This window comes from Panthera pardus, unplaced genomic scaffold (genome assembly GCF_024362965.1).
Source record: "Panthera pardus isolate Hobbes unplaced genomic scaffold, ASM2436296v1 HiC_scaffold_10, whole genome shotgun sequence".
In the NCBI taxonomy this organism is placed as follows: domain Eukaryota; kingdom Metazoa; phylum Chordata; class Mammalia; order Carnivora; family Felidae; genus Panthera; species Panthera pardus.
This window is the reverse complement of record NW_026526655.1, coordinates 94,156,921-94,176,683: the sequence shown is the minus strand read 5'-3', so window position 1 is coordinate 94,176,683 and position 19,763 is coordinate 94,156,921. Positions and strand designations below refer to the sequence as shown.

Here is a 19,763-nt window from a genome sequence, read left to right as displayed (position 1 = left end):
TGACTTCAGGTCAGATCACAATCTCACTGTTCCTGAGTTTGAGCCCCATGAAGGGCTCTGGGCACACAGCTCAGAGCCTGGAGCCTGCTTCAGATTCTGTGTCTCTTTCTCTCTGCCCAACCCCCATGCTCTCTCGCTCGCGCTCTCTCTCTCTCTCTCTCTGTCTGTCTCTCAAAAATAAGTAAACATTAAAACAAAATTTTTTTAATTTTTCAAAAATCACTCCCTTTACACTGACCTCAGTTACAGAATTATAGAAACCCGCCAGTCTTGTAGTCTCCCCAAGAACTGTGCCCAAACAGTTCTGGATATTGGTGTTAGCCTTAAAATGAGCCTCCCGTTAGGGACTCACTCCAGTATTTGTCCTCACCCACTCTTCTGCCCAGCTCCCACAGCCATCCCAACTTCCTGACTTCTAACAAGTAATGTTCTTTAAATTAGAAAAAGGGTTTATTAGATATGAATTCCCTCAGTTTCCTGTCCCATTCCATTCAGGTTCTGAGGACAGTGAATACTTTCAGGGTTTATCCCTCTACTTGTGCTTCTGGCTCCATGTCTTCATTTCTTTCCACTTTAGATTTTCCTTCTCATTCTTAACCTTTATTTTCCTCTTAAACCTCCAGCTTCTCCCCCTCCCTTCTTTCCTAGCTACTCTTTGGCCTATGCACTCTCCATCCTGACAGTGTTGTACTAATTTTGTGTCTTTTGCTAACTTTGTTGCCAAATCTGGTAGAATTTTTTTTTTTTTTTTAGTTTATTTATTCTGACAGCATGTGGGAGGAGAGGCAGAGAGAGAGAGAGAGAGAGAGAGAGAGAATCCTAAGCAGGCTCATGCCATCACAGAGCCCGACGCAGGACTCAATCCCACAAATCGTGAGATCATGACCTGAGCTGAGGTTGGACGCTTAACCAAATGAGCCACCCAGGTGCCCCCAAATCTGGTAGACTTTTTGTTTACTCTGCCTCCCTGCTCCTCTCTCTAGGGTTTGTTGTTCCCTAGGGATTCCCAAGTCCACTTCTTACCCTGCTTGATGGATTCTTAGCATCTTCATCTATAATGATAATTCAAAGCCTCCATCTATACAATGATTCTACTCAAATAGCATCAGCCCTGCCTCCTCTCCTTAGCTCCAGGTCAACCAACTTCCTGTTAGATTTCTCCACCTAAATGTCCCAAAGGCACCCTAAACTTACTGCATGCATAACTGAAATTGTTCTGCACCAAATCCTTTTTTTCCCCTTATTTTTTGCCTGTGTTTGGGTAGCAAGCACCACCTACATCTTCATTGTGTCCTGACTATTCCAGCTATCACAGCCCTAATCTTTTTTCGGACCATCTCTGTATCTAGTTGACTTCCCCCAAGTAGTTACTTTCTGTTATAGTAATTTCTTCATTTCTAGAGGTAGTATATATAGGTAATGTCTAATAGCAAGGCCTCTGGAACCAGACTATCTGATTTGAAATTTCTAACTCTGCCACTTACAAGTCTTATAACCTTGGACAAGCCGATTATTCTTTCTCAGCTTCAGTTTCCTCACTTGTAAAATTGGGATAATAAGAGCACCAATCTGATAGCGTTATGAGAGTTAAATTAATTAATTAATACATTGAAAGCTTTGGGAATACTGCTTTGTAAATAATAATAGGTATTTAAGAGCTTGCTGTTAATACTAATTTTAAAGTATATATCACAATCAGTAATTATCTTATTGACTTTGTCCCTGCAGTAGCACATAAGCATGTCTGCCAAGTTCACTGCTATATCCTTATCAATCAGAGCGCTTTGCACATAGTGTCTAATCAAAAGATGAGAATCAATGAATGAAATCTTTTTCTCATTTTCAGCCTTCATCTCTCAATCTTTTGTCTATGCTCTAGTCACTTCCCACCACAATTTATACAACATTTTACATGCTAGAACAGAGTCCATCTACAATTGTAACTGAAATGGTTCTCTGTGGCTTCTCTTAAAATGAGTTCCTCTATTATTCAGGCTTTCTTTCCCTCATGAGATGAAGAGTAAACTTCTAATCTTGACTTTAAATATATCCACCCTTTGATGGTATTCTCCTGTTTGTTTTTACAACATGTTTTAATGAAAAATGTCAAGACCAAAAAAAGGAGCATTATAGCAAACATTGAGGACTTCTCAAAATTAGCAATGCTAACCTTTTGTTGTATTTTCTACAGATTTTTTTTTAAGAACTAGAATCATAAAGACATGATCGAAGTCCCTTTTCTGTCTCACCTAAAACCTTTTTTCCTTTCCCTCCCCAGAGACAATTAGTAACTTGAAATAAATGTGTACCTTTGCCATCAATGCTTGTGTGATTTTTAAATTTTTACATAAGTTGCATTGTATTGTAGAGATCATCCTGCTTTTTCACTAAACGTTGTAACATTCATTCTTAGAGACTTATGTTGATAGAGCTTTATTTACTTCATTTTAATTGTTGATCATATTGTGCAGTAGGAGTGTACTACAATTCATATGCTTTTAAAAATCAGTTTGTCTATTGGCACACATTTGGTTTTTCCCATTCTTTGCTTTTAAAATTTTTTTTAATTTTTTTGTTTATTTATTTTGGACACGGAGAGAGAGACAGAGAGCATGAATAGGGGAGGGGCAGAGAGAGACTGAGAGAGAGAGAGAGACAGAATCTGAAGTAGGCTCTAGGCTCTGAGCTGTTAGCACAGAGCCTGATGTGGGGCTTGAACTCAAAGACCGCGAGATCATGACCTGAGCCCAAGTTGGACGCTCAACCGACTGAGCCACCCAGGCGCCCCTATTCTTTGCTTTTAAATGAAACAATTCAGTGGGTGTTTTTGTACATGGCTACTTATGTAAGTGTATGCATTTCCTTAGTGTGTAGATCTAGAAGTGTTAGGCTGTAAGATATGAAGAATTTAAACTTCATTTAAGATCACAAATTGTCTCATGCCCTTACCACCTCTACATATATTTTTTTGTTTTCTTCAACCTCAGTTTATGTACTCTGTTTCCATTAAATGGGCTTCTTTTTCCTGTCTTCTCCATTTCTCCGCTCAGAATGCAACATGTTCATGTAGCACCTTAATTCTCTGTATCACTTCTTCTCTAAAAGTAAGTTGTCCAAATAGAGATTGGAAGATGGCGGCGTAGGAGGACACTGGGATCACCGTGTCCTGCTGATCGCTTAGATTCCACCCACATCTGCCTAAATAACCCAGAAAACCGCCAGAAGATGAGCAGAACGGACTCTCCAGAGCCAAGCGTAGACAAGAGTCCCACGGAGGAGGGTAGGAAGGGCAGAGGGGCAGTGTGCGCTACACAGACTGGCAGGAAGGAGCCGGGGCAGTGGAGGGGCAGCCCGTCCAGCAAGGCAGAGCCCCCGACCCCGAGTCTCGCTTGCAAAAGCAGAGGAGCCGGACTGCGTGAGTTCCACAGCCAGCGGGACTTAACATCTAGAATGTTAAAAGTAAACAGCTCTGCTCGGAGAGCGGTGAGGGCGAGAGGACACTGGGAGGGAGAGGTGTTGAGCCCCGGAAGACAGCTCAGCTCAGTGGGGAACAAAGGCACTGGCCAGTGCCATCTCCCTCTCCTATTCCCCAGCCGAAATCCCAAAGGGAACCAGTTCCCATCACTGAACTTGCTTGCACCTCGCAAACACCCAGTGCTGTGCTTCTGTGGATCCATCCCTCCAATGGACTACCTGCCTCCCTCCCGGTGCTGCAGGACTCCTTCCACAGGGGACCACCAATGGCAAAGCGAGCTAAGCCTGCCCCTCCCACCCCTGTGCACCTTGCAGATCCACCCCAGCTAATTCGCCCTTGGCCACATCTCATCAAAGCAGCACCACAAGCCTGGCAGTGTGCAAGTAGCCCAGACAGGGACCACACCACTCCACAGTGAGTCCTGCCCCTGGGAGAGGGGACAATAAGGTACACACCAGTCTGACTGTGGCCCCAGCGGTGAGCTGGGGACAGACATCAGCTCTAAGTGCGGCCCCGCCCACCAACACAAGTTACTCCGGACAGCACAGGGGAAGTGCCCTGCAGTTTGGAGCCACCCCAGGGACTACCCAAAATGACAAAACGGAAGAATTCTCCTCAAAAGAAACTCCAGGAAGTAGCGACGGCTAACAAATTGATCAAAATCGATTTAAGCAATATAATGGAACAAGAATTTAGAATAATAGTCATAAAATTAATCACTGGGCTTAAAAAAGTATAGAGGACAGCAGAGAATCTATTTCTACAGATATCAAGGGACCAAGAAACAGTCAAGAGGAGCTAAAAAATGCTATAAATGAGGTGCAAAATAAAATGGAGGCGACCACAGCTTCGATTCAAGAGGCAGAGGAGAGAATAGGTGAATTAGAAGATAAGATTATGGAAAAAGAGGAAGCTGAGAAAAAGATAACAAAATCCAGGAGTATGAGGGGAGAATTAGAGAACTAAGTGATGCAATCAAATGTAACAATGTTTGTATCATAGGAATTCCAGAAGAGGAAGAGAGAGAGAAAGGGGCTGAAGGTGTACTTGAAGAAATAATAGCTGAGACCTTCCCTGATCTGGGGAAGGAAAAAGGCATTGAAATCCAAGATGCACAGAGAACTCCCTTCAGACGTAAGTTGAATCGATCTTCTGCACGAACTATCATAGTGAAACTGGCAAAATACAAGGATAAAGAGAAAATTCTGAAGGCAGCTAGGGATAAACAGGCTCTAACCTACAAAGGGAGACCTGTAAGACTAGTGGCAGACCTATCTGCTGAAACTTGACAGGCTCGAAAGGAATGGCAGGAAATCTTCAATGTCATAAACAGAAAAAATATGCAGCCGAGAATTCTTTATCCAGCAAGTCTGTCATTCAGAATAGAAGGAGAGATAAAGGTCTTCCCAAACAAAAACTGAAAGAATTCATCACCACTAAACCAGCCCTACAAGAGATCCTAAGGGGGATCCTGTGAGACAAAGCACCAGAGACACCACTGCAAGCATGAAACCTACAGACATCCAATGACTCTAAACCCCTATCTTTCAGTAATAACACTGAATGTAAATGGACTCAATGCTCCAACCAAAAGACATAGGGTATCAGAATGGATAAAAAAAACAAGACCCATCTATTTGCTGTCTACAAGAGATTCATTTTAGACCTGAGAACACCTTCAGATTGAAAATGAGGGGATGGAGAACTATCTACCATGCTACTGGAAGTCAAAAGAAAGCTGGAGTAGCCATACTTCTATCAAACAAACTAGACTTTAAAGGCTGTAACAAGAGATGAAGAAGGGCATTATATAATAATTCCAGGGTCTATCCATCAGGAAGAGCTAACAATTATGTGCTGAATACGGGAGCCCCCAAATATATAAAACAATCACAAACATAAGCAACCTTATTGATAAGAATGTGGTAATTGCAGGGGACTTTAACACCCCACTCACAGCAATGGATAGATCATCTAGACACGCGGTCAATAAAGAAACAAGGGCCCTGAATGATACATTGGATCAGATGGACTTGACAGATATATTTAGAACTCTGCATCCCAAAGCAACAGAATATACTTTCTTCTCGAGTGCACATGGAACATTCTCCAAGATAGATCACATACTGGGTCACAAAACAGCCCTTCATAAGTATACAAGAATTAAGATCATACCATGCACACTTTGAGACCACAATGCTATGAAACTTGAAATCAACCACAGGAAAAAGTCTGGAAAACCTCCAAAAGCATGGGGGTTAAAGAGCACCCTACTAAAGAAAGAATGGGTCAACCAGGCAATTAGAGAAGACATTAAAAAATATATGGAAACAAATGAAAATGAAAATACAACAATCCAAACAGTTTGGGATGCAGTGAAGGCCGTCGTGAGAGGAAAATACGTTGCCATCCAGGCCTATCTCAAAAAACAAGAAAAGTCCCAAATACAGAATCTATCAGCACACCTAAAGGAAATAGAAGCAGAACAGCAAAGAGACCCCAAACCCAGCAGAAGAAGAGAAATAATAAAGATCAGAGCAGAAATAAACAATATAGAATCTAAAAAAACTGTAGAGCAGATCCATGAAATCAAGAGTTGGTTTTTTGAAAAGATAAACAAAATTAATAAACCTCTAGCCAGGCTTCTCAAAAAGAAAAGGGAGAGGACCCAAATAGATAAAATCATGAATGAAAATGGAATTATTACAACCAGTCCCTCAGAGATACAAACAATTATCAGGGAATACTATAAAAAACTATATGCCAACAAACTGGACAACCTGGAAGAAATGGACAAATGCCTAAGCACCCACACCCTTCCAAAACTCAAACAGGAAGAAATAGAAAACTTGAACAGTCTCATAACCAGTGAAGAAATTGAATCAGTTATCAAAAATCTTCCACAAATAAAAGTCCAGGACTAGATGGCTTCCCTGGGGAATTCTAGCAGACATTTAAAGCAGAGATAATACCTATCCTTCTCAAGCTATTCCAAGAAATAGAAAGGGAAGGAAAACTTCCAGACTCATTCTATGAACCCAGCATTACTTTGATTCCCAAACCAGACAGAGACCCAGCAAAACAAGAGAACTACAGGCCAATATCCCTGATGTATATGGATGCAAAAATTCTCAATAAGATACTAGCAAATTGACTTCAACAGCATATAAAAAGAATTATTCACCATGATCAAGTGAGATTCATTCCTGGGCTGCAGGGCTGTTTCAACATTCGCAAATCAATCAACGTGATACATCACATTAATAAAAGATAAGAACCTTATGATCCTGTTAATCGATGCAGAAAAAGCATTTGACAAAATTCAGCATCCTTTCTTAATAAAAACCCTCAAGAAAGTCAGGATAGAAGGAACATACGTAAACATCATAAAAGCCATTTATGAAAAGCCCATAGTGGAATGGATGAGGAAAAACTGAGAGCTTTCCCCCTGAGATCAGGAACACGACAGGGATGTCCACTCTCACGGCTGTTGTTTAACATAGTGTTGGAAGTGCTAGCATCAGCAATCAGACAACAAAAGGAAATCAAAGGCATCAAAATTGGCAAAGATGAAATCAAGCTTTCATTTTTTGCAGATGACATGATATTATACCTGGAAAACCCAATAGACTCCACCAAAAGTCTGTTACAACTGATACATGAATTCAGCAAAGTCGCAGGATACAAAATCAATGTACAGAAATCAGTTGCATTCTTATACACTAATAATGAAGCAACAGAAAGACAAATAAACTGATCCCATTCACAGTTGCCCCCAAAATCATAAAATACCTAGGAATAAACCTGACCAAAGATGTAAAAGATCTGTATGCTGAAAACTATAGAAAGCTTATGAAGGAAATTGAAGAAGATATAAACAAATGGAAAAACATTCCGTGCTCATGGATTGGAAGAATAAATATTTTTAAAATGTCACTACTACCCAAAGCTACCTACACATTCAATGCAATCCCAATCAAAATTGCACCAGCATTCTTCTTGAAGCTAGAGCAAGCAATCCTAAAATTTGTATGGAACCACAAAAGACCCCGCATAGCCAAAGTAATATTGAAGAAGACCAAAGCAGGAGGCATTACAACCCCAGACTTTATTCTCTCTTACAAAGCTGTAATCATGAAGACAGCATGCTGTTGGCACAAAAACAGACACATAGACCAATGGGATAGAATAGAAACTCCAGAATTGGACCCACAAAAGTATGGCCAACTAATCTTTGACAAGGAGGAAAGAATATCCAATGGAAAAAGACAGTCTCTTTAACAAATGGTGCTGGCAGAACTGGACAGCAACATGCAGAAAAATGAAACTAGACCACTTTGTTACACCATTCACAAAAATAAACTCAAAATGGATAAAGGACCTGAATGTGAGACAGGAAACCATCAAAACCCTAGAGGAGAAGGCAGGAAAAAACCTCTCTGACCTCAGCCGCAGCAGTTTCTTACTTGACACATCTCCAAAGGCAAGAGAATTAAAAGCGAAAATGAACTCTTGGGACCTCATGAAGATAAAAAGCTTCTGCACTGCAAAGGAAACAATCAACAAAACTAAAAGCAACCAACAGAATGGGAAAAGATATTTGTAAATGACATTTCGGACAAAGGGCTAGTATCCAAAATGTATAAAGAACTCACCAATCTGCACACCCGAAAAACAAATAATCCAGTGAAGAAACGGGCAGAAAACATGAGTAGACACTTCTCTAAAGAAGACATCCAGATGGCCAACAGGCACATGAAAAGATGCTCGACGTCACTTCTCATCAGGGAAATACAAATCAAAACCACACTCAGATACCACCTCATGCCAGTCAGAGTGGCTAAAATGAGCAAATCAAGAGACTGTAAATGCTGGCAAGGATGTGGAGAAACAGGAACCCTCTTGCACTGTTGGTGGGAATGCACACTGGTGCAGCCGCCCTGGAAAACAGTGTGGAGGTTCCTCAAAAAATTAAAAATAAATCTACCATATGACCCAGCAATAGCACTGCTAGGAATTTACCCAAGGGATACAGGAGTGCTGATGCATAGGGGCACTTGTACCCCAATGTTTACAGCAGCACTTTCAACAATAGCCAAATTATGGAAAGAGCCTAAATGTCCATCAACTGATGAATGGATAAAGAAGTTGTGGTTTATATATATGATGGAATACTACTTGACAATGAGAAAGAATGAAATATGGCCTTTTGTAGCAACTGGATGGACCTGGAGAGTGTTATGCTAAGTGAAATAAGTCATACACGGAAAGACAAATACCATATGTTTTCACTCTTATGTGGATCCTGAGAAACTAAGCAGAAGACCATGGGGGAGGGGAAGAAAAAAAAAGAAAGGGAGGGAGCCCAACCATGGGAGACTCTTAAAAAACTGAGAACACTCAGGGTTGATGGGGGGTGGGAGGGAGGGAAGGTGGGTGGTGGGTATTGAGGAGGGCACCTGTTGGGATGAGCGCTGGGTGTTGTATGGATACCAATTTGACAATAAATTTCATATTAAAAAAGAAAAGTAATTTGTCTCATAGTCTTGTAGCACTCAACTGATAAGTTATTTGTGCCCATTCTTCCACTTACCAAAAGTCTCTTCCCCTCTCTAAATACCATCTTAAAATCATTTTATGTATTTGTTGATAAATGTCATTGCTAACCACCTCTCTTGGGTTTCACAGACTCCTTTAGGTCAAGGTAGTTCTCCTTTGTTCTTTTAAAACATAGCTAATACTTATTGCAGCTTTGTTGCCTTTTGTGGTTCCTCACTAAATTTTTGTATGCTAGTAACTGTTTATAAATCACTCAGACATTTAGCATTTTGAAATGTTGGTGCTTATATTCTTGTTCAAGTGACTATGAGAATGTGAATTTACATTCTTTCCAAGTACAGCATAAACTGTTTTCCTTGTCTTTCTCACTAGAGGCCTTTAACCAATTGGTTGTGTTGATTGCTAACCTTAGGAGAAGAAGCTGATGTATATTGGTCTTGTTTTCATAAATGTGCCTGCCTGGTTACATGTTTTACCCTACAGGAAGAAATACAGCATTGTGTTCATCTAATGAAATGACAATTAATAACCAGATAGTCATAACAGAGGGAAGATGCAGTGTACTTTGCCAAATTCTATTTCAGATAACTTCAGTAATGTTATTCTTTTTTTTCCCTCAGTATCCAAGGGGAGAGTACTTAATTTTTACCTGTAGGAGCCAGATTTCTTCAACACAAAAACAACTGATTTTTTGATATTTTGTTAACCTAGAGTAAACTGATTTTTTTCGTTGCGTAAAAGTAAAGTTTTTTGGGTTTTTTTTATGCCTAACTTTTCAGTTCTTTTGTGCTGTCAAACCAAATGTTAGGGCCTAGGCATAAATAAAGTATGCTTTGAATTAACAGTATCAGTTTTGCATTTTGTTGCTGAAAATTCTATCTGAAATTTTCACTAGAGAAACTCCACTTTCATGGATTGCATAGTCTGTATTTTCGAATGTTGATTCTAATTCCACCCTGCTTCGTCTCCTTGGAGAGGAAGACAAACATAACTGTGCTTATTTATCATTTGGAAACTACTAGGCTTCACATTGTTCCTTAACCACAAACTGAATCCTTATTGCCAACCAGGTTTGCATGGCTTGATACTTAAGTTTACAAGAGATAGAGAAATGAAGAGAAACTGGATGATTACTTGGCAGTTATGATAATTCAGTCGTGATTAGCTTTACTGACCATTAATATGAAGTTAATAATGCTGTCTTCCTGTGCACCAAAGAACAATACATATCCTATCCATGTGAAAAGAATTTTTACTTTTTGCATTGAACACAATATTAAGGAGTTAGTACATAAGTACTCTTGAAATGTAGGTGCTCTAAAAACACAAATTGTCATTCCTCTTGGTACATATGTATGATAATAGAGCATTGTGGGTAAGAGCCTGGAGTGGTGCACCTGATTCATATCCTTGTCCCCATGCTTACTAGCTGGGTGACCTTGGACAAATCCCTTAATCCTCTCTGTGCCTTAGTTTTCTAACCTGTAAAACAGAGATAATAATAGGACCTACTTGGAATTGTTGTGAGCTCAAAATTTACTAATTGAAAGGTAGTAGAATAGTACCTGGCATATGGTAAGCTATATATTAGTGTTTGTTATGGGTGGTAATTATTTGTTTTTCTTTTGTAGATTGCCTGTTCCCCATTTCTCTTTTTTTTTCTTTTGATTTATAAAAACATCTTTACTTTATAGACTTTGATCCTTTTGTGTTAGAAATAGTTATTTTATCATTTGTCTTTTAGTCTTTGTTATACTTTGTCATACCAAAATATTAAAACTTTATTGTAAGTTTGTTAATATTTCTTTGATAGCTTCTAGATTTTTTATGTCATGCTTGGTAAGTGCCCCCCTTCCCAATAATTACAAAAATAGTTCTTATTTTTCCTTATACTTTATGGTTTCTTTTATTAGGTTACAATCTTTAATTTTACCTTTGATTCCCTTTTGCTTATGGTGCCAGGTAGGTGCCAACCTTTGTATATGCTTCTGAAGATTTTATATATACAGACATTTATCTTTTTTGGCTACCTGGGAGCACAGAAATTGTATAGAATCAGATCTCTGACTTGGTTCTAATAACTTGTTAGCAATTGCTGTAATGTTTATTCAAAGTTGAATATGAATTTAGAGTACATATATCCATCTCTTAGATTGAAACAGATTCTTGAGACATTCAATTTGCAAATATCAGTAACAGTAGATACTCAGATGTATGTGCTTAATAAATACCAACATTTTGCTAACTTTCTGTAAGTTGCCTTTCAGTTGGAGAAACTTGACAAACTCATGTATGTTTTTAAGTCACTTTCACTTACTGTATAACAATGTATTACATTAAGGTGGTACATTTAATTGACTGCTAATTGCATTGGCAGAGATACCATATCCCTATCTTGTAGATCCTATACTTGACCTTACATGCCCATACAGACTCCAGAAGCCATACAGCCCTGCAGAAGTGTAGGTATTGTGCCAAGATAAAACAGTTTTGGTTTTAGTGAATACCAGAAAGCTGGAATATCTCTTTTATCTGAAGATTTGGAGAAGAAAAACATTTTATTTAAAACAAAAGCATTAGTATTCAGAGAAGAATGGAGAATTTTGTAATTTTTTTTTAATGTGTATTTATTTTAGAGAGAGAGACAGAGTACAAGTGGGGGAGGGGCAGAGAGAGAGGGAAACAGAATCCAAAGCAGGTTCCAGGGTCTGAGCTGTCACCACAGAGCCTGACACAGGGCTCGAACCCAGGAGCTGTTAGCTCACGACCTGAGCTGAAGTCTGAAGCTTAACCAACGGCACCCGAAGAATTTTGTGAATTTTTAATGTTAAATTAGAAGGCTAAAAATGAGAGCCCCTTGAGGCTATGCATCCAGGCAAGCACTTCCCTTCTCAGGTATACACACATCCACGCAAACTAGTGTTCTCCTCTTTTGACCTTTGTAGGGTATATGCATAGGAAAACTTGAGGTATACAAAGCCACTAATGGGCCTCCTTTCAATCTGCTATCATGGAGGGTACAGCCAGCACACAGCAAACTCAGCCTCAGCCAACTGCTGACTTAGAATGATTCTAACCATGGAAAAGAGCTGATATTTTGGAGTGCCCACCTGTTGGAGAGGGTGTAGTAGATGCTTTACGTTTAAAACATTTATTCTTCCCAATAAGTTTATGAGCTAAATACACTGTTTCCCACTTCATAGCTCAGAAAATTATGGCTCACAAAGATTAGTAATTTACCAAAGTCATAATTGGCAGATCTGGGATTTAAACTCTGTTGTAATGCTAGTGCACTTGATAATTATCTCTTTCCCAGGAAATAGTAACTGGTCATTTTGGTTCAGAATCATTTATGTAATTTATCAAGGGGTGTGGAATATTGACAATTATTGGTCACACACATTCGTTGTGTGACTTTGGACAAGTCACTTGACCTCTAGGTGCTAATAGCTTGTGTGGTAAATTAGATTGGACTGGGTGTCTTTAAGGTTCATTGGGGTTCTTCAGAACTAAGTATTTGCCTCTTCACATTGTGCCTCTTCTTCATTAACCCTTGCACTGTTGCTTTTTTTAAAATTTCTTATATGGATTACAGCCTTTGCTTTTTTAGAATTTCAAATTTCAAGGCTTCATGATTGAATCACGAATCACTTTGCAAAAAAAAGTAGTAATTTAGCTGTTTAGTGAGTGCTGCCATCTTGTGTCTACCATTTTGTGAGAGCAAAAGTTAGAACTTAGAAAAATCATACTGAAGTATTTTTTGTTGTGTTTTTTGCAGGGGGAAAAAAACACATTTCATTTGATTTAGTGGGCCAACAACCTCAGTCAAATAGAGAGGACAATGTCATTTAGCAAACAACTTTTACATTTGCTTATGTTGCCTCCTTTTTGTTATCCCTTAGACAGTGAAACTGAGATGTGTAAACTAATGTGAATTTATATATCAGGGTTCTAAATTATTCTATTTCAAGATAGTTTTTGAAGAGCTAGTATAAGATGTGAATGGTTCTATGATGCATGGTTGGTAATACTAGCATCCTTTCTCTTGGTGCTTACACCTTACTTGTTCTATTGTTTCACCTTAAAATTGTACTTTTCAGTTTATTAATAGACAACAAAACTATCAAAGGAAAATGGAAGAGCAATATAGGATTTTTAGAGGGATTTGTTTACTATGATGTATTCATTTGTAGCATAAATACATAAAATGAAACTGACTTTAAAAACAGATGACACTTAAAGAATTTTGGCATTTCAGATGTCTTTAAAAATAATCTTTCTACCCTTTAGACATTTACTTTTAACAGACCATGTGGGTTTCTTTGAAAATGTTAAATGACTTATTATAGCCTTTTGTTCTTTTGTGCTCTTAAAAATCTAGAGTGTGATCATTATTCAAAATTATAGTCTTCCATTAAATCCATAGAGTTGGAGCTCTGGAAGAAAACTCTTTGGAGTTAAGCATTCTTGGTTGCAATCTTAGACAAACTTTTTTTCCTTTATAAAATACATAAATATCTCTCCTACAACACTGACCACATACTAAATTCTTGTTATGTATTAGTTCCCTAACTTTCTTCTCCCCTCTGCTTTTACTGCTAAACTCTCTAGGTGGCCTCAGTGACTTATTTAGGCTCACAAACTAATACATGTGAAAATTAGTTGTAAGTATGCATTCTGACTTTTGTTTAAGACAAGAAACTAGTAAATTCACCAGCAGTAACATTTTTAATTTCCAAATTACTATGTAGTGTTCCTCCCCTTGGCTCTTTTGTTAAAATGTTTTCTCTTATTTTAATTTTAGGCCACTGAAAGGTATGATATATTTGATTCACGACAGTCCATTTCAGCCCAGGAATCTACAGTGGTGACAAGGACATGGGACTCCTCCTGCCAGATTCCAGATGGTTCAATACACTTGACATCCTGGCTGACAACTGTGAAAAAGAACCTTGGATTACTTTATTTTATTTTTGTGGGACACCACAATCCCAATTCCATAGGACACATCAGGTAAACTGTCTTATCACTTAAGAAAAACATACCCCTTTTTCTTTTAAAATCTTACATATGAAAAGCAGGGAGCCAGAGTATTTTAAGAAATGCCCTACCCTTTAATAACCTTGTTGTTTTGAAAATAAGTCAGTTAACTCTGATATGGAATATAATTAAGGAAGACTTTTTTTTTTTTTTTTTTTGGAGAGAGAATCCCAGGTGCTGTCAGCCCGACCTAGGTCTCAATCTCAGGAGGAACTGTGAAATCATGACCTTAACTAAAATCAAGAGTTGGACACTTAATCAACTGAGCTATCTAGGTGCCCTAAGGAAAACTTTTTAAAATTCAGTTTAGTCTACCTGTGACTTTAGAATCTATTTCTCCCTCTTTTTTTTGTTTGTTTTTTTTTGTGTGTGTTTTTTTTTTTAACCTTTTCAGATGTGTTTATGGATTTCTAAAATTTGTTTAGGTATTTGTTTATGATTATGTGAGGTGATACATTGTGGTAACCATTTCACAATATATACGTATCATATCATGTCATGCACCTTAAACTTACACATTGTTTTATGTCAATTATATCTCGATAAAGCTAGAAAAAAAATAGAAGTTGTTTACATCAAGTTTTGTTCTACAAGGTCACATTTCTCACAGGTTCAAAAATGACAGCTGTCCCTGATGCACTGCTATTTGGTATCAGCATAAAGTGTTTTCTTAAACTCACTAAAGGTATGAAATATATTGGCATCTTACGCATTTGATTTTCTGAGGAATCTGTATACTAAAATGTCTGATAATAGGTGTTGTTGGTCACTGAATCACATATCAGGAGAGTTTTCAATGCTTGATTCATAATGCAGATTATTAATGCAGATTACCAACTGTGTTTTGTATAGAATGTTGCTGGTTTTTTTTTTTTTTTAATTATTTCCTTTTAAAAATTTGGAACTTTAGGCATCTAAATGAAGGCTATAATAGAAATATATTTTTCTTACAGGAAGATACTCCTGAAATCCTTTTTAGAAAAAAAGGTAAATCTCTATTTACCTTTATAACTACAACCATTGCCTTAACATGGATCATTCCTTAATGTTTCCTAAGACCCTTTAAAAGTTGTGTGTGTGGGGCCCCTGGGTGGCTCAGTCGGTTAAGCATCTGACTTTGGCTCAGGTCATGATCTCGCGGTGAGTTCAAGCCCCGCGTCCTGATCTGTGCTGACAGCTCAGAGCCTGGAGCCTGCTTCACATTCTGTGTCTGTCTCTCTCTCAGGCCCTCCCCACTCATGCTCTGCCTCTCTCTCTCTCTCTCTCTCTCTCTCTCTCTCTCTCTCCCTCTGCCCACTCCCAAAAATAAATGAACTTTAGAAAAATAATTTTAAAAAGTGGCATGTATTTCAGAATCACCTCATACCCTTACTGTAGCTCTTATCTCATTGTATACCTTTTTTAGTGTATATGTCTGCCACTAAATTCTATAGTTTTTGAAAGTAGGAATTTTGCTTCTATCTTGTTTAAAGCCAACATTATTCCTGGACCATAGAAGGCATCAGTCAATATTGTATAGTAACTGAATTTAAGAGATGTTTCAAACTGAATTTAAATTTTTTTTCTTTCTTGCTAAGGCTTCAAGTTCCCTGTAGAATTCTAAAATAACCTTTGCTGATGAGGATGTCTGATACTGTTACTGTAAAAAATGAAACTGAAACAATGAAGGATTTGGAGGCAGAAGTGAAAGATAAAACCAGAGTTGAAAATCTTATCAAATCAGAAAACTATGGGAAGATTTTGGCAGAGAAGAATGAACGTTGTATTGACAACAATATTGATTTGCAGGTAAACAGGATTTTCTCTCTGACTACAAATACTAATTCTCAAGATACAATTATACTCTTTATACCAATCTCACTCTCAAAATTCTAAAAGGGTAAGTTGACCCTTTGGGACGTGTTTACTAGCGGTTTTTTGAGCTATCTGGATTAGATTGTTGAGTGTAGCTCTTTGAATTGCTTGTATCTTTGATTTGCTTTGTATTTACTTATAATTGCTTTCATTTGTATGTGTACAATTCATTTTTTATTGGGTTTCTACTTTTTTGTACTCCTCTGCACCTATTAGCATCATGAGAGTTCAGTATCTAACCTAAGAACCCTTAAAGGAGAGAAGAATAAGTAAGATTGCAAACTGTAGAAGTTTTCTTGGCAAAAACAACCCTTAAGGGAAGCAGTCACCCATGACTGAGAACAGAGGTTGCTGGGAAAAACGAATTCATTTGAGGCTTTTGCTGCTACACATATATGATTTAGAATTAACTACTGAGAAGGCTTTTAATTCCAGGCATAGATGGAAATTGATGAATTGGTCAAAAGATTCAAGATAGGTAAAAATTATTTCAAGTAGTACTTACAGTATTCACTTCTGAATGTTCTAGTAATGTCCCATGATTTGTGAGTCAGGAAGATGGCATAAGGGCTTGGCTTACTGAATTTTTAGTGAATTTGTTGCCTAAGGCAACAAAAGTGGTTTTTTGCCAATATTTAACTGATAGATGGACTGGCCTGGAAAGTCCAAAACTGTTTCACTCACATATCTGACACCATGGTGGGAATGGCTGAGATGTCTTCTCACCTGGAACTGGGAGCATCTCCCTGTGGCCCCTCCAGCATGGCCGCCCAGGGTAGTCACACTTACTATGTGATGACTCAGGGATCACAGAAAGAATGTTCCAGGAGCCAACCACAGCTGCAAGCATTCTTTTGACTAGGCTTAGAAGTCCCAGAATGTCTCTTCTGTCATCTTTTGATGACATATGTGAATTAAGTTAGCTCAGATTCAAGGGAGGGGCAATTAGAGTCTCCATCTCAGTAGGAAAGAAAGACCTTTAATCTACCACAAAACTTTCTTAAATATTATTTCTAACTCATTTGTTTTAGTTTAGCCCTATGAATAAAGAATTCTAGTTTGGAGAAAATATTTTATTGTTATTCTGTCATTCTTATTACATCCTGAAGATCTCGAGGGCTACTTTTTTATAAGCATAAAGGGCTATTTTTTTAATATACTTTTCTTATAAGTAAAGAAGTTTCTTTTAAGGGTTATTTCATTCATTCAGTCAGAAACTTTGTTTATTCCCCATTATATGCCAGAAATGTGTTAGAAAATGAAAGCAACTCACATAGCTATAAAAAGGCATTTAGGCCCCACTGATTAAGTATAGTCAAGTGGTAATTACCTAAGAAATTGGCAGAAATAACATACTTTTCCTAGTCATTTTTAGTAATAGCACTTTTTAAAACAAATTGCCAAGCTTGCCGTCACTACACTGTGATGGCAGCATGCCAGTATCCTGATTGAATCAGAGAAAATCTGCTAAAATTCTATTGCACTTATTATTGAAATAGTAGAAGATTTCCTTTTAGTCCCTTTTTTATACCTAATACTCCCTCTTCCAGGTCATGCTTATAAACAAGTGATCAGTTTGGATTATTGCATTTCTTACTGTGTGTGTTGTGTTGCCCTTGGCAGTAAGCACTGTTGAATCATGGCACAGTTCATACTATAGGAATATAGGAAAATTGCATGCATTCCCCAAACACTTATTGAAAGCCTATTCTATGCAAAGGAAATACTATAGTAAGCAAAAATGAACATGGTCTCTGACATACTCCATTCAGCATCATGACTATAAAGATTGGGAAGAGAAAAAAGAGAACATGAGAATTCATCTTATATTAATCTATTGAATGCTATATTCACAGTGTGTTCAGATGTTTTTTAAGAGTTTACTGTATGTGAGAATATTTACTCTGCTTGGAACTTTTTGAGATCCAACATGCCTCCATGCAAGGTGTCTGGCAAGAGGCTTACAGTCAAAACAACTTACATGGAAGAGATTTAAGTAGTGGAAATTAGAAATGGAAGTAGATTAATAAATATAAAAGTTTTTTCCTGTATTTTTACCTATTATAATGTAAAAAAAGTCAACTGTGTTAAGCATCAGTAGAATAGTCTTGTTACAAAAAATCTGGCTAATATAAAATTATCTTTTAACTTACTATGGAGTTACCTTATGACATACTAGTAGACATTTCATCTTTCTTGGGTACCTTTAAGATGCTGGCTAAAGGTTTAATTTTAATAGCCACTGTATTTACTTAAATTTAGATGTGTATATCAACTTATATATGTTTCCTATTAAGAATTTTGAATAAACCAATATATTGCCTATTTCCTTGTCTATCATTCTGAATAAACTTATATCTGTTGTCTTGCTTCAACCCAGTAATACTTGAAGTGACTTAGAAAAATGAAAATGTTTCTTCAAGAAGCATATATTTCATCCATTCCCAAGTCTTAATTTCCTGACCATGCCCTTAGTGCTTTATTTAGAAAAAGTCATTTTTGAACGAAGGGATGTAGTAGCTTCTGTAATACTGTGAAGACATCTTACAGTTTTCTACTATGTTAAAGTGTTAAAGATAGCATTCATATAAAAAAATTTATCAAACTGGAGAGAGGACAGCAGACATTGGACATTACCTTCGATGATTACAAGTGGACTATCTCATAGAGCTCCTTAACCATTGCTTTTATATGTAATTCTGCTGGCGTGACTCTCTCTTTTTTAAAAATGTTAGTTGTGTTCTTCATTCAGAGTTTTATTTTGGGTTATAATCTTTTATAGAAGTTTTAGAATTACTTTCTTAAGAATACTTTAGTGCTAATTTGAGCGATCTGTGTACATTAATGTCAAGAAGTTAACTTACCTACATAATTACTGTGGGGTTGGTTCTGAACTGTTGATTATGGTCCCAGATAATTGTGCAAAGAGTTTTTGCTGAGTAATTTTTCTACTGCCACACGCTATTCCTATTACAGATACTAAGTTGTATATTGGACTTTTTATGATTATATAGTAATTAGAAGATTGAAGTGATGAGGAGTCAAGCTTCTAAATCCAGAAAAATGTTCGACTACAACTAATCTTTAATGAATGGTGGGGGAAGGGGAGAAGTGTTTGCTTTGGTTTTCTTTGTTAAACTGATTAATATGCCCTCTGGTGTTCGATTTTTCTCAGGGATAGAATTTTCAGATTAAATTTAGGGTGAATTACTTGTCTTGATTTTTTTGTAGTCATTTATTTCAAATGTAAAATTAGGAATCTTGTGCTCTGCTCACTATTTATTCAACTTCCCCATTCTTTTTTAATTGTATTTTTGTACAGGACAAATGCTTTGTGTAGGGGTACTCATCTGTGTACATGTGTATATAAACACAATCCAAAACCTATTTTAGAGCAGTTTAAACAATGATCCCTCTCCCAACAAACTATTTATTGAACAATAAGATGGCCAGTCCAGATTGTGTTGGTAACCTTTGTTGTGGAGGAAATGAGAACTGATTTTTGTTTACAACTAGACCTTTATGTGCCAAAGAGCATGAACAGCTTCTGATCTATATGAGTGAATTTACCAGACAAAATCAGTTGAAGTAGGTGCTTAGTATACTCTGTTTCTATAGCAGGCCCTTTGATAGTCAAGACAAAATACCTACATCTTGTGTCCCCAGGTGAGCTCCAATGCCTTTCTTTAAAAAAAGGGAAGATGGGGCATGGAAGAGACAAGAAAGCAATGGCAATCTAATAGGGTTATCAGAAAAACTCAAGGTACAGACCCCATTGACCAACAGGAGGTTAACAGGCATTAAATTATTTAATTGATGAAACATGTAAAGAAGT

The 19,763-nt window shown here is 37.5% G+C and overlaps 1 protein-coding gene across 13 annotated transcripts in view; it reads left to right on the top strand.

The window, feature by feature from the left end:
* R3HDM1 (R3H domain containing 1) overlaps positions 1–19,763 on the top strand; it is a 202,263-nt gene that overhangs the window by 61,281 nt on the left and 121,219 nt on the right. For 12 of the 13 annotated variants that reach the window (XM_053909286.1, XM_053909274.1, XM_053909266.1 and 9 more), the window contains exons 2-4: positions 13,839–14,047; positions 15,028–15,061; positions 15,652–15,862. In XM_053909286.1, coding sequence (XP_053765261.1) covers positions 15,692–15,862 — 171 coding nt within the window. In that variant the 5' untranslated portion in view covers positions 13,839–14,047; positions 15,028–15,061; positions 15,652–15,691. The remainder of the gene's footprint in view (positions 1–13,838; positions 14,048–15,027; positions 15,062–15,651; positions 15,863–19,763) is intronic. The other variant, XM_053909251.1, reaches the window with a different exon arrangement.